The sequence below is a fragment of the Notolepis coatsorum genome (genome assembly GCF_963971535.1).
Source record: "Notolepis coatsorum genome assembly, chromosome: 15".
Lineage (NCBI taxonomy): Eukaryota > Metazoa > Chordata > Actinopteri > Aulopiformes > Paralepididae > Notolepis > Notolepis coatsorum.
This window is the reverse complement of record NC_140179.1, coordinates 85,999,023-86,012,762: the sequence shown is the minus strand read 5'-3', so window position 1 is coordinate 86,012,762 and position 13,740 is coordinate 85,999,023. Positions and strand designations below refer to the sequence as shown.

Genomic DNA, 13,740 nt, shown 5'->3' with positions numbered 1-13,740 from the left:
TGCAGTGCAACCCTCACAGAGAAACACAGGTTCAACATGTTGTGTGGTACTAAACTGCTGCTTCCAAGGCCTCTCCCCATTCATCACGGATACTCACTCACAGGACATTCAATAGAGAACAGGTCAAACCAAGTCATAGACAGGGGGGGGAACAGTCACTAGCAGGCAAACAGGTCAAACCAAGTCATAGACAAGGGGGGAACAGTCACTAGCAGGCAAACAGGTCAAACCAAGTCATAGACAAGGGGGGAACAGTCACTAGCAGGCAAACAGGTCAAACCAAGTCATAGACAAGGGGGGGAACAGTCACTAGCAGGCAAACAGGTCAAACCAAGTCATAGACAAGTGGGGAACAGTCACTCGCAGGCAAACAGGTCAAACCAAGTCATAGACAAGTGGGGAACAGTCACTCGCAGGCAAACAGGTCAAACCAAGTCATAGACAAGGTGGGGAACAGTCACTAGCAGGCAAACAGGTCAAACCAAGTCATAGACAAGGTGGGGAACAGTCACTCGCAGGCAAACAGGTCAAACCAAGTCATAGACAAGTGGGGAACAGTCACTAGCAGGCAAACAGGTCAAACCAAGTCATAGACAAGGTGGGGAACAGTCACTAGCAGGCAAACAGGTCAAACCAAGTCATAGACAAGGGGGGGGGAACAGTCACTAGCAGACAAACAGGTCAAACCAAGTCATAGACAAGTGGGGAACAGTCACTAGCAGGCAAACAGGTCAAACCAAGTCATAGACAAGGTGGGGAACAGTCACTAGCAGGCAAACAGGTCAAACCAAGTCATAGACAAGGGGGGGGGAACAGTCACTAGCAGACAAACAGGTCAAACCAAGTCATAGACAAGGGGGGGAACAGTCACTCGCAGGCAAACAGGTCAAACCAAGTCATAGACAAGGTGGGGAACAGTCACTCGCAGGCAAACAGGTCAAACCAAGTCATAGACAAGGTGGGGAACAGTCACTAGCAGGCAAACAGGTCAAACCAAGTCATAGACAAGGGGGGGAACAGTCACTAGCAGGCAAACAGGTCAAACCAAGTCATAGACAAGGGGGGGAACAGTCACTAGCAGACAAACAGGTCAAACCAAGTCATAGACAAGGGGGGGAACAGTCACTAGCAGGCAAACAGGTCAAACCAAGTCATAGACAAGGTGGGGAACAGTCACTCGCAGGCAAACAGGTCAAACCAAGTCATAGACAAGGTGGGGAACAGTCACTAGCAGGCAAACAGGTCAAACCAAGTCATAGACAAGGGGGGGAACAGTCACTAGCAGGCAAACAGGTCAAACCAAGTCATAGACAAGTGGGGAACAGTCACTCGCAGGCAAACAGGTCAAACCAAGTCATAGACAAGGTGGGGAACAGTCACTAGCAGGCAAACAGGTCAAACCAAGTCATAGACAAGGTGGGGAACAGTCACTAGCAGGCAAACAGGTCAAACCAAGTCATAGACAAGGTGGGGAACAGTCACTCGCAGGCAAACAGGTCAAACCAAGTCATAGACAAGGGGGGGGGGAACAGTCACTAGCAGGCAAACAGGTCAAACCAAGTCATAGACAAGGGGGGGAACAGTCACTCGCAGGCAAACAGGTCAAACCAAGTCATAGACAAGGTGGGGAACAGTCACTAGCAGGCAAACAGGTCAAACCAAGTCATAGACAAGGGGGGAACAGTCACTAGCAGGCAAACAGGTCAAACCAAGTCATAGACAAGGTGGGGAACAGTCACTAGCAGGCAAACATCAACAACTGACAGGTCCAACGGTGGAGTTTTCATTCTCTTGACACTTTAGGACAGAGGTGGGACCCTAACGTGCTCAGTGAGACCTTTCAACAAGTTGACCAATACTATTCCTTCTTGAACGAGTTGACCAATCGTGTTCCTGCTCGGCCCCCTACTACAGTGGTGTTGGTAACGGTGGAGGGTCTGATGAGAAACGTGTCGTTGATGAGTTCTTGTGTTTTCAGGCCGAATGTTCTTGTTATTGTTAAATATTTCCTGGTAAAAATGCTAATCCCATCTCTGACATTACAGTAATGCCATCAAGTCTGTTTCTCTACCACCTGGCATCATACAGATGTATTTTTTTTAAAGTAATATCTCATCAAATGGGAAACAGATACGTTGTGAGTTGTGGTCCAGCTGCATGCAGGACAGTCCGGTCACACGGTCACTGCACCTCCATGTTGTTGCCATGGAGATGATGCTGTTGTTGTTACCTTGAGCCCCACAGAAAACCCCACGAGCGTGCGCAAGCTGGCGCACACACACACACACACACACCACACATACACAGGGAGGTTAGGAAATAATAAAACCCATTTTATTTCTGAAGGCAACATGTTGCAGCCTGGCAGCTTGACCTGGGGTCAGTTCACTGTGGCTTCAGTCACGTCTGACTAGTTCCTCCACCTGACCTGGGGTCAGATCACTAGTTCCTCCACCTGACCTGGGGTCAGATCACTAGTTCCTCCACCTGACCTGGGGTCAGATCACTAGTTCCTCCAGCTGACACTGGCCACAATGAGGTGAACTTTAATACTCTGTATATTATTATTCTGTCATTACTATTCTGAGATAATCTTTCTGTCTTTAATATTGTGATATTGTCCAGGGTTCTCCAGTGGTCTGTCTTTAAGTTGGCTCGTGTAACATTAAACATCATAACCCTGTTTAGTATAGCTGAGATAAACTGATATCCCGACGATGAGAAACCTGAATTTGATATCTGTGATATATTATCTGTGATATTGAGTCATGTAAACACCTGTTTACTGTTGGGTTGTATGGTCTGTGTGAGTTCTGTTTCCATGGTAACATTCAGAATATTATGTTTATTCATGTATACATGTATACATTTGTTATCATCAGTATATGAAGATTCTTATAAACACCTCATCCTGAATAAGACCGTAACCAGGATATTAGCTAGTATCTGGAATATCAATGTGAATATAAATACATTATCCTGAATAAGACCTTAATCAGGATATTAGTTAAGTTATCCCAAATTTCCCCCAGGGGATCAATAGAACATCTTATCTTAGGTAGTAACTGGAATATTACATGATATAAAAAAAACAGCATGTTAGCATTTCTCATGGAAACCAATGGATATCACAAGCTAGCAGGTTAGCTCGTTGCCACTGGGTTGGATGAGATATGTTAATGAGCTAAACAGACTGCTAACCGTGTTCTGTGAGATAACAGAACTAGTCTACAAAACAAAGGTTCCCTTTAATACTATTCTATTTAACAAGAGTTCCCTTTAATCCAGACTGCTCTAAGGTATTACCAGACTGGACTGAGCTGAAAGTGAACTGGTCCCAGGTCAGCTGAGGACAATATGATAGTAACTCCCCTTTTTATAACTCTTTACACATATAATCATAATAATCACTATAATAATCATATCACTATATTCATCCACAGGTTGGCTCAGAGCCATGCACAGAGAGAGCTTGGCAAAGGTTGTACAACAGGCAGGAAACATGGAACAATTCCCTCTGTAACATCACTATGGTGAGATGCCCAACATTCCATACAATCACCAGTTGCTTAGCAACAGCCACGGAGCAGGAAACTGTGTCAAGTGAAAACTGTGATGGCCAAACTGTGTCTTTGTATGGCTCTGGTCTGCTCTAATAGAACAAAACAACAGACAGCAGGGTGGAAACGTAACATTTTAAAAGTAAAGAAAAGAAAAGAGAACAGAAGCAGGAAGGAAGCCCCTCCCCCAGCGCAGGACGGGCTAGCAGAGAGAATTAGGGGAAATGTAGTTTAACAGACAGGCATTCTTCCTCCAGATGCCAATGACAGAATCATCATCTTCACCATGGTCATCTTCACAGTCTTTTCACAACGTCCCCAGACAACAGACTCCAGTAGCCATGACAGTGTGCCGAAGGGGCGGGGCCTCAAATGGAGACTGGAACACTTTGATGTGGTTTCATCCAATGAGAATCTTGTTGTCATGGAGACGAGAGATCAGTCTGTCAGTTGTTGTTGTTGTTGTTGTTGTTGATGATGTCATTGTTGTTGGTGTTTCTGAGGCGTGGCCAGATGGAACAAGTCCTGTGATTGGCTGCTGCTGTTGTTGCTGCTGTTGTTGTTAGTCAGGTGATCAAACTGCTGGCACACCATGCTAAACAGGACAGACCACCTAGAGACAGACGTCAGATAGACAGACAGACAGACAGACAGACAGACAGACAGACAGACAGACAGACAGACAGACAGACAGACAGACAGACAGACAGACAGACAGACACAGAGACAAACAGTAGTTCAGTATCTTAACTTCATGATGGTTTAGTAGCAGTACAGTCTTTTCAGTACAGAGGTTCAGTATTTTAACTTCATGATGGTTTAGTAGCAGTACAGTCTTTTCAGTACAGAGGTTCAGTATTTTAACTTCATGATGGTTTAGTAGCAGTACAGACTTTTCAGTATAGAGGTTCAGTATTCTTATTTTCTGACTGACCACACAGAGAATAATACAGTAAATCATTATGGCCAGCAGGGGGTGACACAATATCACAAAAAAGACCCGGCAAGCTAAACACCTTCACTTAAACTTAATCTTTAACTCTAACAAACATTAACAAAACTAATTAATTTGTACAAGACTGTTAGTTTATGGGAAATATGTGAGATTATGAGCATAATTCATCAGCTTTATTGTTCGATGGCGTGTTCCTTTAATGACGCCTATAAGGATGAACGATTAGATTAAAACGTATTGTGTTATTAAATGCATTTATGTTGTGTAAAGAGACTGTAGCCACACAGCTTCACACGGCCAGTAAACCCTTTCTATACATACCGTTTCTACAACTATACCTCTAATTAGAGCAGTTGGCAGTTGGACTTTTTGCGGGTTTTGCCGGGAGCTGGAGTCTTCCTGTTTATCTGTCTGACCAAGTCATAGAAGATCTGAAGAGAGAGAGAGAGAGAGAGAGAGAGAGAGAGAGAGAGAGAGAGAGAGAGAGAGAGAGAGAGAGAGAGAGAGAGAGAGAGAGGTTAGATACTGCAGTGCTGTGTTGGTGCCAAGAGGTTGTCATGGTAACCCAGCAATAGCATGTCCGTTGGTGTTGTTTACCAAAACAAAACAACCCCTCACACCCCACAGCTCTCCCAGAAGGCCACAGCTCTCCCAGGAGGCCACATCTTTCCCAGAAGGCCACAGCTCTCCCAGAAGGCCACAGCTATCCCAGAAGGCCACAGCTCTCCCAGAAGTGTCTGCGATTGCCAGGCAGCGTGTATACCTTCCGCAACGGTATTCGGTTTCCGGGTTCCTCTGATTGGCCGCGACCGCCACGTGACCCGCCCCGGCCGCGGACTTGCTCGCTTCCTCAATTTATACGCATGGAAGTATTGACTGAATGAATGAATGAATGAATGAATGAATGAATGAATGAATGAATGAATGAATGAATGAATGAATGAATGAATGAATGAAAACTTTATTTAACAGATTGCAGAATGGGTACAATACAGTACGGCTCAATACACACAATTGTTAAGGGGATGCAGACCTGAGAAAGACGTTTGTCTTGTTTACATCAGGGTCCCCCATTTTCAATTCATATAGAACGACTACGCCTAACAAATCATTAAAGAAATATACCGTTAACTGGAATATGTTGTGCCTTTACACATATGTTGGATTATGTAATTGGTTTGTCATGACAAACAAATAAAAAAATCGCGATTTACCCGCTGGCTACAACAACACTCAGTGACTGCATGTAGTCAGAGCCAGAGCTCAGCGATGCCACTCGCGGCAGCACATTCTCGCCGCGGGCTGAGCTCTGGTGTCCGCTGGAGCAAGCCAGAGACAGCCGGCGATGCGATATTTTATTTGTTTGTCATGACAAACCAATTACATAATCCAACATATGTGTAAAGGCACAACATATTCCAGTTAACGGTATCTTTTTTTAATGATTTGTTACGGCGCAATCAATACTTCCATGCATTCGGGACCTCCATGTTTTGGAGGTATTCATCAGACAAATCGGATCCGGGGATTCGGCTCCCATCAGTCGGGCAAGAACTGCGGGTTTTCAGCCTCTCCCCTCTCTCCTGGAGCTTAAGGGGGAGCTTAGTATTCCTGCCTCTGAGGAGGTGGCTACAACATCAACACACAGTGACTACATGCAGTCACTGTGTGTTGTTGTAGCCTGCGGGTAAATCGCGATTTTTTTATTTGTTTGTCATGACAAACCAATTACATAATCCAACATATGTGTAAAGGCACAACATATTCCAGTTAACGGTATATTTTTTTAATGATTTGTTACGGCGTAGTCGTTCTATATGAATTGAAAATGGGGGACCCTGATGTAAACAAGACAAACGTCTTTCTCAGGTCTGCATCCCCTTAACAATTGTGTGTATTGAGCCGTACTGTATTGTACCCATTCTGCAATCTGTTAAATAAAGTTTTCATTCATTCATTCATTCATTCATTCATTCATTCAGTCAGTCAATACTTCCATGCGTATAAATTGAGGAAGCGAGCGAGTCCGCGGACGCTCGCTCTGCCGCACGCGGCAGCGGCAGCGCTGGATAGGGGGGGCGGGTCACGTGGCGGTCGCGGCCAATCAGAGGAACCCGGAAACCGAATTCCGTTGCGGAAGGTATACACGCTGCCAGGCAAGTTCAAGTTTCAAGTTTCTTTATTAGTTGTCATACAAAAATACAGAATACTTTAATATGAAATGCTTTTTTCTGTTTTGCTCCTGAGAGTATGCTAGATGAAAATAGATAAGTATGAGATAGAAAGTCAAAAGTACGTAAACAAGTGTAAACAAAAGTGTTCAATATACATATATACAATATACAATAGAGTAGAAAAAAATGTGTAACTGAGTTACAATACAATATACAGTACAATGCAGAAATGGGATGAGGTTCCAACTGTAGAAGACTAATGACAATAAAGCTGGCTAAGCATAACATTAGCTTCTAGCTAACAGCTTGACGTTGACGAACAGTAGAGAGGCAGAAGCCAGCATGGAAAGTGTCTCAGCCAATCACAGCGTGATATCAGAGGCCACGGGAGTTCGTCATGTTATGGGGCGGGTTTTGGAACAAAAGTGGCACGTCTCCCAGAAGGCCACAGCTCTCCCAGAAGTAGATGTATTGTATATCGTGTAGAGAACGTAGCCACACAGCTCCACATGGCTAGTACCTATACATGATAATGTATAATATAGAATATAATAATATAATATAATATAATGTATAGAAAACATAACTAATTTGTCAGAGCAAGTAGGCATTTTAGTTAACTTTGTAGAAAATACTTTGTATATATTGTATATATTGTGTATTGCCATTCAGCCATTCAGCCTAAAAGTACAGAGATATATATTGTGTATCGCCATTCAGCCATTGACCCTAAAAATAGCCAGATATCATTTATTTTTTAATTGCAGGTCGCCATGGTGATGGCTTCTTTTTCCTGCACTGGATATAGTTCAGTGATAGTGGTGGTCAGCATCTTTACACCCCTCCTCTCTCCACAGCTGAGTGTGACTTCATATAGAGACTAGGGCTGTCAGTTTATCGCATTAGATTAATTAATTACACAGCAAATTATTGCGTTATGAAAATTAACTCAAAATTAATTTAAGAAATGTTTGTATATATTTTTTTAATGATTTCTTTTTATTTTTTTATTTTTTAAATCTCAATCATTCCATAATAACGTAGAATAAACATTTACAAACTTTTTTTTTAAATGGTCCATTTGCATGTTCTTGGTATCTGATTCTAGGGACATCTATGGATCTCAGGGAATGTATTCCCAGTGTCAGAAATATTGTGTCTGTTACTAGGCTTGAGTACATTGTAATGAACCAAATGAGAATATCAATTCAATTCTTTATTTTTATTTTTTTGACTGTGAATAACACCATGCTAAAATTTACCAGACCTGAAAAATCTAAGCAAATGAATAAAGGGAAGATGATTAAACAGATGGTTTTGTAGATACAGTACTGAATTCTGCCATCCGGACACATGTAATTTGAAATATGATTATAGAATATAAAATATCAGGCCTAAAATGGTTATGCGATTAAAATGTGATTAATTAGATTAATTAACACATTGGGCGCCATGTATTGTGCCCATCATTATGCCCTCTCTGCCACCGCTGTAAGCCTATGGAGATGTTTACCTTCTTTGCAGGGCTATAACTTTTTAAATATTATAGCTATATCTGCATTACTATGGCCCATTCAACATCGGGTATCTATCGTTCCGGATGTGGGAACGTTATATACCGTCGATAATATAAGTATGTTTTTAAGCTTTTCTGCTGTAATTCCAAAAACGCTAGTTATAGGCCCTGAAGCATATGATAGATTATCGATTGGTGTTTCTTTCCTATACACGCTATATTAAAAAATTCAAATGTATATGATCGGTATACATTATGCTTCATCATGCGTGAAGGAAAGGGGGGGGGGGGGGGGGGCGTTTATAATTCCTTGATCGTCAGTAACGGCTTTATTTAGTATGGGTTGATATATTGATCAGACTGATTGCAAACAAAGAAATGGACAATCAAGCTGAAAGTAACGTTAGTGACCTCTTACCGTTCGCCGATGAGACTGGAGGAAAAATATCCCAATTATTTGACATCGATCTGCTAGATCCATTTCCGGTTTGTATGACGCAATAAACGGCGAAATCATATCGATTATTGCGTTTCCAAAGCGATCCAAATGCACTCGAGTGTGTATATTGATCCACGCCACAATATATCTCTGGCGGAGGAATTTCCTCGATGCACAGATCGCCACTTCCGGTTTGGCGTGAGTGTAACTCACCCGACCATCCACCAGGCGGCGGTATTGAGGCGTTGGAATGTCAGAACAGGGTGCAGCTGCAGTCCGGAGGGAGGCTGGATGAATTATGAATGCCAGGGCGAAAAAACGAAATATTGATCCCAAACACGTGATACGCCGGTGTTGGCGTTCAACGCATGGCGGGCAATAACGATTTACACCGTTCTTGGCGCACAATGTGTTAATTACAAATCATGTAATTAATTAGATACATTTTTTTAATCGCCTGACAGCACCAATAGAGACCAACAGGATTCTTTCATATGTGTGTGTGTGTGTGTGTGTGTGTGTGTGTGTGTGTGTGTGTGTGTGTGTGTGTGTGTGTGTGTGTGTGTGTGTGTGTGTGTGTGTGTGTGTGTGTGTGTGTGTGTGTGTGTGTGTGTGTGTGTGTGTGTGTGTGTGTGTGTGTGTGTGTGTTACCTCATTAACGTTGATCTTGCTTTTGGCTGATGTCTCCAGGAACGCACAGGAGCTCCACTGTCTGGCCAGACCCTGTCCCTGCTCCTTCCCCACGACACGCTCCGACTCCAGGTCACACTTATTACCAACCAGGATCATAGGAACCTATAGACATATTATTATTATTATTATAATTATTATTATTATGACTCCAGGTCACACTTATTACCAACCAGGATCATAGGAACCTATAGACATATTATTATCATTATTATAATTATTATTATTATTATGACTCCAGGTCACACTTATTACCAACCAGGATCATAGGAGCCTATAGACATATTATTATTATTATCATTATTATAATAATAATAATTATTATGACTCCAGGTCACACTTATTACCAACCAGGATCATAGGAACCTATAGACATATTATTATTATCATTATTATAATTATTATTATTATTATTATGACTCCAGGTCACACTTATTACCAACCAGGATCATAGGAACCTATAGACATATTATTATTATCATTATTATAATTATTATTATTATTATGACTCCAGGTCACACTTATTACCAACCAGGATCATATAGGAACCTATAGACATAAGAACTCAAATGATACATTGTGACATGTACAGTATCTAACCACAGTGTCGGAACTGGTACCTGGGAACTATTGCTGTATAGAAGCAGTAACATACTGGGGCTCATGCTATATGGTGTGCTGGTCTACTCAGCCTAGATCTTCATTCCTATCACCAGTGGTGCAGTCGTAATATGGGAATTGCCCAAACGCCACGCGCACGCGCATACATGTTCCCTCGGTTGCGCACAGAACAGATGATTATTATGCATAAATGTTTTAAATGTAATTGTAGTTACAATTTCTTTAATTGAATTAACGTAAACTAGAAAAGTAAATACAAACTAAATTAACAATGTAACTTAGAGTTAGTTTACAGAAGGACAGTTTCCTTCAGAGACTGAAGCACAACTTAGGCCATGGTTAGACTAGTGTATTCCTGGCGTTTTTTTATACGTTTTTGACGACGTTTCATGTCCCTATTACACAGAAATACGTTTTTTGGCGTTTTTTTGTGGATACGGCTGAAACGCAAAATTGTGTTTGCGTTTGGAGATACGCAAAAAAAACGCGTCGACAACAGCGTGTAGTCAGCACGGAGCCGTTGTTGCGAAAACGCCCATGCCCAGTAGATACCATCTGCGTGCCCTTCCGGTGACAACAGTGTGTGTGTGTGTGGGTGGGTGTGTGTGTGTTTGGGACATAGCTCCGTGTCCCAAATAGCTTCAGCTACCATGTGTTGTCAAGTTATTGTTATAAGGACCCCAGTCCAAGCTACAACAGTCTGCATTCCCTTAACAATTGTTTGTATTGAGCCGTATTGTATTGTACCCATATGCAATATGTTAAATAAAGTTTACATCCATTCATTCTGCTAGCATTACCGATTGCATGAGCAGCTGGCTAACGTGAGCTATCAGGATTCAGACCCTGTTAGCTCAGAGCTCCTCTTTCAACTTAACAAGCATTAAACAAAATGGCCCAGTCATCTATTCACCTTTGTTTAATACACACAGCGTTGTCTCTAATGTTATCTAACTACTGATAGCTCGCGATATCATCAGTTTCGTGCTGGCTAAGTAGCGTGAGCTAACGTTAGCTTCTAGCCACAATGCTATATTGTTATAATGGCATACTCCATTGACGTTAGCATGCAGCTAACAATGCTACCGATCTTTTTTTAGACTAAACTATCCGCTCTTGGTGGTCACTTGTGTTGATGTTAGTTTTGTTTCATCAACAAATGACAGGCAGAACACACAGTGAATGTATCCGTTTTGTTTATTGCACTTTTATTAGGCTTTGCTGAAAAAGAATTGCTGCATTGGGTAACTAGGCAAAAGATGGTGGCCGCCTTGTTGACATTTGCTTTGCAGGCACATTCAAGTTCTGATTGGTTGAAATTGCCTTCATGTTTGCCACCTACTGCCACCTACTGCTTTGGCAGTGTACTACATCAGTGTGCTCGGGTGACAAAAACGAAAAAAAAAACGAAAGTGTGACTCGAGGCGCACGACGTCGCGGCGAAACGCATATGACGACGATACGAAAATGATACGAAAGGTGTAACCGACGCCTTAATGTCTCATCCTTCCAGTCGACCACAGATCAAGCAACCCCCCACCAGCTCTTCTCGTTGTTATGCTATCGGTATCCTATTATTATGCAAAGTCTAGGTGATAGGTGCCGGCCGGCGCGACGAGTCCAGTGACAATTGTGAACGCATTTTTGTGTGCGCGCGTGCACATCCGCGCGCACTTCTGCCTCAGTGACCTACCTAAACGGCGTTTAACCGCGTTTGTGCACGACTGCATGTCTGCCTATCACCACAGCACATTAAAACACACCATGTAGCAGGATCTGACGTATGGTACTGTTAACACGCAATAGAGGACCAGTACATAATGATTTCACTAAGAGAGTGTGAGAGAGAGAGAGAGAGAGAGAGAGAGAGAGAGAGAGAGAGAGAGAGAGAGAGAGAGAGAGAGAGAGAGAGAGAGAGAGAGAGAGAGAGAGAGAGCCCTGAGTCAAGCTAATTAGGCATGGTACTACTGTTAACACGCAATAGAGGACCAGCAGTGGCGGACTGGGACACAAATTCAGCCCGGGACATTCAGACGCACCAGCCCACACACCGGCCCACGCACCGGCCCCGAAACCGGCCCACACAACGGCCGTTATGAAACACTTGTCCAGTATTAAACAACCCAAGGCTGTGGCTAAGGAGTCAACATCAGGGAGACCAAATCTACACCCCGCGCCTAGATGTGCACTCGTGCACAGTGCACACACACACACACACACACACACACACACACACACACACACACACACACACACATACATATACCGTTACTTTGGCTTTTTACTTTTTAGTAACATCTTAGTGCCTCATTAGCCTAGGGATTAAGGATACATGAAGTATTAACTACACCATAATAATATTGAGGTTTTGATCCATAGAAAGGTCTGTGCTACACAATTTCAGTTAGATTGGATTTATTGTCCTTTAATTTGGCACTCATGACATTAGTTGCTTGCCGTTTAATCAACATCGAAAGACCCCCCACTTCCTCCCAGACACCCATTCCAAGAGTCTCAGTCTCTCTCAGTCTCTCTCAGTCTCTCAGTCTCTCTCAGTCTCTCAGTCTCTCTCAGCCTCTCTCAGTCTCTCAGTCTCTCTCAGTCTCTCTCAGTCTCTCTCTCTCTCTCTCTCTCTCTCTCTCTCTCTCTCTCTCTCTCTCTCTCTCTCTCTCTCTCTCAATAGTGACTCAGTATTAGCAGAGTTGATAGGAAAAGGGAAGTTTTGTCTGGGCTCTGCTGAGAAGTCATGGGTCAAATAGAAGGTGTGGGGGTGACTAGAGAAGATGGGGAAGTTGGTGAGTGGTGACTACTCCCATTTTCAGAATTTGAGGGTTCATTGGAATCTGATTATTCAGAATTCAATGAGGCAGAGAATGCTCTGATTCAGACTGACATCACATCTATATTCTGTATGCTGTTCCAACTCTTTGTTGAGGCTTTATTGAATAAAATGTTTGAATACAATGTTTTTATCGCTGCACCATTTCATCCAATAGAGAAAAACATGTTATCTTCACTAGAATTGAAAATAAAGTTGAAATCTGTGCTAGTAGTGATGGACCCAGTAGTGGGGGCAGTAAGGAAGAAGATACAAATATACTAGGGATGTTCGATATTGGCTTTTTTACCGATATCCGATATAGTCCAACACTTAAATTTCCGATACCGATATCAACCGATACCAATATATGCAGGGTTTCCCCCCCAAAAAACGAATAATTTCAGGTAATTAACATTACATATCACTTGTTGTGGAATTAACACAACATTATGCATACTTTTGACAATAAATAAAATCAGAATTTGTTCTTACTTGCTTGCCTGGGTAAATAAAGGTTAAATAAATATAAAAAATTAAAATATTTAATTTTTCTTTTTTTGAAAACAGATACCGATAATTTCCGATATCACATTTTAATGCCAATATCGGTAGGCCGATAATATCGGACATCACTAAAATATACACATTATAATACACAATTTGAAAAGTAATGTCATGATCTAGGTGTCTTTTATAAACGTTTTCATTCTACTGGATGAAGCTCAACTTCATCATGGCTGCTTGAACGTGAATCTCATTCACTGATGTCTCATGTCTCATTCAAGACAAAAACAAAAGCATGTCTTTCACTTAACACCAAGAAAACAGTGTCTATGATGTTCACAAAGTCACCAGTAGAGGTCACTCACTCTAATGTGTTTCTGGGAGAGGCGGAGCTGGACATTCTACATTAATTCGGGAGCATGTCTATGTTCCCCGGGTCCTATGTTCCCCGGGTCCTATG

General features: G+C 42.4%; 1 protein-coding gene across 4 annotated transcripts in view; it reads right to left on the bottom strand.

Annotated features, from left to right (window-relative positions):
- Positions 1-2,312: 2,312 nt before the first annotated feature.
- The window catches only part of LOC311241301 (ras-related protein Rap-1b), a 46,839-nt gene continuing 35,411 nt past the window's right edge, over positions 2,313-13,740 (bottom strand). For 2 of the 4 annotated variants that reach the window (XM_084330077.1, XM_084330075.1), the window contains exons 6-8: positions 9,296-9,439; positions 4,837-4,946; positions 2,313-4,173 (exon numbers count right to left, since the gene is read on the bottom strand). In XM_084330077.1, coding sequence (XP_084186203.1) covers positions 4,860-4,946; positions 9,296-9,439 — 231 coding nt within the window. In that variant the 3' untranslated portion in view covers positions 2,313-4,173; positions 4,837-4,859. The remainder of the gene's footprint in view (positions 4,174-4,836; positions 4,947-9,295; positions 9,440-13,740) is intronic. The other 2 variants (XR_014620522.1, XM_084330076.1) reach the window with 2 other exon arrangements.